General features: G+C 55.9%; 1 protein-coding gene across 1 annotated transcript in view; it reads right to left on the reverse strand.

Annotated features, from left to right (window-relative positions):
• Positions 1-13: 13 nt before the first annotated feature.
• The window catches only part of DISP2 (dispatched RND transporter family member 2), a gene marked incomplete at its 5' end in the record, with an annotated part of 18573 nt that continues 15458 nt past the window's right edge, over positions 14-3128 (reverse strand). The window contains one exon of the mRNA XM_027775840.1: positions 14-3108. Coding sequence (XP_027631641.1) covers positions 2649-3108 — 460 coding nt within the window. The remainder of the gene's footprint in view (positions 3109-3128) is intronic.

Raw genomic sequence — 3128 nt, forward strand, 5'->3', positions numbered from 1 at the left:
CCCACCCCTCCATACTTGCTCTAACATTCCTATATTCAGGCAAAGTGTGCGAAGCTGCAGTCCCAAATACCCTTTGCGAGAAACGACGGAGGGAGAAGATTCTTTTGAGTCCAAGTACCTGCTGTCTCCCATAGCACGGGTGAAAGACCTTAGGTGAGTTGAGGAGAAGCAACTAAGATGCTGGATTCTCTTTTGAGTCAAGGCAGGACTTCACTCATGCTCAGGAGGAAAGGTCACTTTGTCCTCCCTGGGCTCATTGTCCCAGATGAGGCCCGGATGCTCTCGGCCCAGCTATGTGACAACAGAGGAACGTGTCCACGGTGCTGCAGAAAAGACAGGGCCGGATGAGCAGTCCTAGGCTGGAGAGGCTGGCTGCTACTTGGACGTGAAGAGAGAGGCCCCAGCAGACCCCTGGGGCAGATCCAAATGAGATCCTAGTCACTGCCTCCCATTGGGGGCTCAGGAGTTAGTTACCTCAATTTACCTATCTCGCATGCAGCCAGGGTATCCTGTCATTCCGGCCACTGTCTTTGGTCTCTTCCACAAGGCCCTTGTCTCATTTGGGTTTCTGCTTCACTTCTTCTGAGCTTCTTGTGGTGGGAGGTAGGTCTTAATAACAGGGGGGACTTAAATAAATAAATAAAATTTAAAAATAAATAAATAAATAACAGGGGGGACAAAACAAATGAAAATGCAATGCCCTCAGATCGGCCTCCAGCTCTGCCATGGACTATCCGGTCCTGGGAAAAAATCCCTTCCCTTTTCTGCCACTCATCTGTAAAGTGGCTTAGACCAGTGGCCACATTTCACGGCATTCTGTGGAGCTGACAGGAGCCTGAAGGGTTCCTCAGGCGCCCCGGAGAGGCTTCAGTAGAAAGGGAGGCCCGGCTCCCCTAGAATAGTTGTCTTTCATCCATTTTACATATTGTGTTTCCACACACGGGTTCTTTGAAGAAAGGGTCCTGAGGCTACAAAGTTTAAAAACTGCTGGAATAGATGATCACTAAGGCCCTTTCCAGTCTGAGGTCATTGATGTTCTGAAGCCTGCTTCAAGTCACTCCTCCTCCAGGAAGCCTTCCTGGTGACCCAGTGCAGGTTGAGTTCCAGTGCTTGCGTGTGTACATAAAATGTCTTCTCAGCTGGAAAGTAAGCTTGTTGAGGGCAAATGTTCCATTTTCCTTTCACACCTCTGTATCCTCATAATACCTTATGCAATAACCTTATTGATGCTACCTAGCGTAGGAGCTCTCGCACGGGATCAAACTTCCCAGAGGTTTGACACCAGCACAGCTTGGTCAAAGACACTTTGCTTTGGGGAAGGGGAGTCAGCTTTTGGTCAGCTGAGTGGCCCCCAAAGGAGACCTGTCCTTAGGCACCTGGGGAGCCCGACTTGGGGAGAAGCTGCAGACTCACGCACTCCTCAAAGGCCACATCTGAGCTCCTGCCTCACCTGGATTCTACTCAGCTTCTTCCACCTCTCAGTATCTCGCCGTCAGGGTCTCTCCATACATGACGGCCATAGAAGAGGATGACCCTGAGGCCTGAGGGCCAGACCAGCCTGACGACCCCTAGCTGGGAGGCACCTCAGCCGGATTCCAGTGGGAAGCACAGGGGAGCTGGGAGGAACTCCAGGGTTTGCTCAGAGTAATGGTCTGTCTGGAGATGGAGGCCCAGAGGGAGAGGGAGGGTTGGTAAAGGATCGGGACAGCCACAGACCAACGTCCCTGAGGCAGGTAGCTAGGAGGGGACTGGGAGCTACAGGGTGGAACGAGCCAGAAACCTGCTCTGCCATGTCCCAGTGTGTGACTCTGGAAACTCGGGCGCCTTCTTAGCTCAGCATCTCTGCCTGCAGATCGGGAGTGAGAGCCTGGCCACCTGCAGGCCAGCCCAGAGTGAAGCTGAGAGGTTACGAAAAGGCTGACAGGTCCAGGGGCGTCAAGGATCACTGTTCTAACAGGAGGGAGCAGCAGAGCCTGCTTCCCAAGGGACTGTCCTGCAATCTCGGGAGGCTCCGAGGCTGACATCCCTCCTCTTGCGTCACTCCCAGCAGTCACCTCTGCCTGGCCTTGGAGAATTTCTGGTCAGATGGTGTGAGGGCAGCATGGCAGTTCAGGATGGAGGCTCCAGCCCAGTTCTGGCCCAGAGAACCCCCCAAAGAGAGAAAAGTGTCCTGATGAAGAGCCCTCCAAAGGGATGAGGCCCAGGAGGCTGTAGGGGTTCCCCAGGCTCTTCTGGTCAGTAAGGTACCCTGGCAGGGTCCCAAGGATAAGCCCTTGGTCTCACTGAACTTCTTGCCACTGGGGAGAGGTCCAGGTCAACCCCTCCAAAACCTGGAGCTACACATCTGGCTTTTCCTCTTTCCAGAGGAGGGGGTCCTGGTTGGTGCCGTGGGGGCAGACGAGCCCTCAGCAGGTCACAAGGAGAGCCTGATGTTCCTCTCCGATGACCCTCCCCGCTAAATCCTCCAGATGTGAGGAGTAAGCCGCAGCCAGATCAGGGCTGGAACGTTTGGCAGGGTTTCAAATCCACAGCCGGAGAGTGAGACCTCTCCATGGTGGAGAGATACCTTCAGGCTCCAGCTGGTGCTACTCCTGCTTGGTCATCCCTGAAAGGGTGCTGCACCCCGGTTTGGCCTCGCTGGGCCTCCCTCAGCTGCTGTAACCCGAGGTGTGGGTGCTGGGCCTGCGCAGCCAAACATCTGGCAGGTCTGGCTGGCTGTTGGGCAGCACCACGGGGCTGCCATCCCCAGGGCCCCCTCGGCCCTTCCAGGACGAGCTGCTCTGGTGGGAGGCAGGCAGTGATGGGTCGTACACAGTCTCCCTCAGCGCCAGCCACAGCGTGTCCCGCTTCCCATTCAGCTGGCCCCGCTCTGGTACTACTTGCCCAGTGTCATCCAGATCCTCTGGGGAGACACCCATGGAATCTGCAACTCGGGCACTGGGCTCCGAGGTGCTGAGGCAGGTCTCATCGGAGACGCTGAGCCCCTCCAGGGTACTGGCTGAGGAGCAGAGACCATCGGGAGGCTCTACAACCTTGGGCTTGGGGGAGTGGGCTGGGGCTTCTGGGGAGGTCTGTGGGGGCTCAGACTTCTGCCCTTGGGAGTCCTGCCTGTGCCGGGTTTTGGGGCT

Source organism: Tupaia chinensis, unplaced genomic scaffold (assembly GCF_000334495.1).
Source record: "Tupaia chinensis unplaced genomic scaffold, TupChi_1.0 Scaffold000605_1, whole genome shotgun sequence".
Classification (NCBI taxonomy): domain Eukaryota; kingdom Metazoa; phylum Chordata; class Mammalia; order Scandentia; family Tupaiidae; genus Tupaia; species Tupaia belangeri.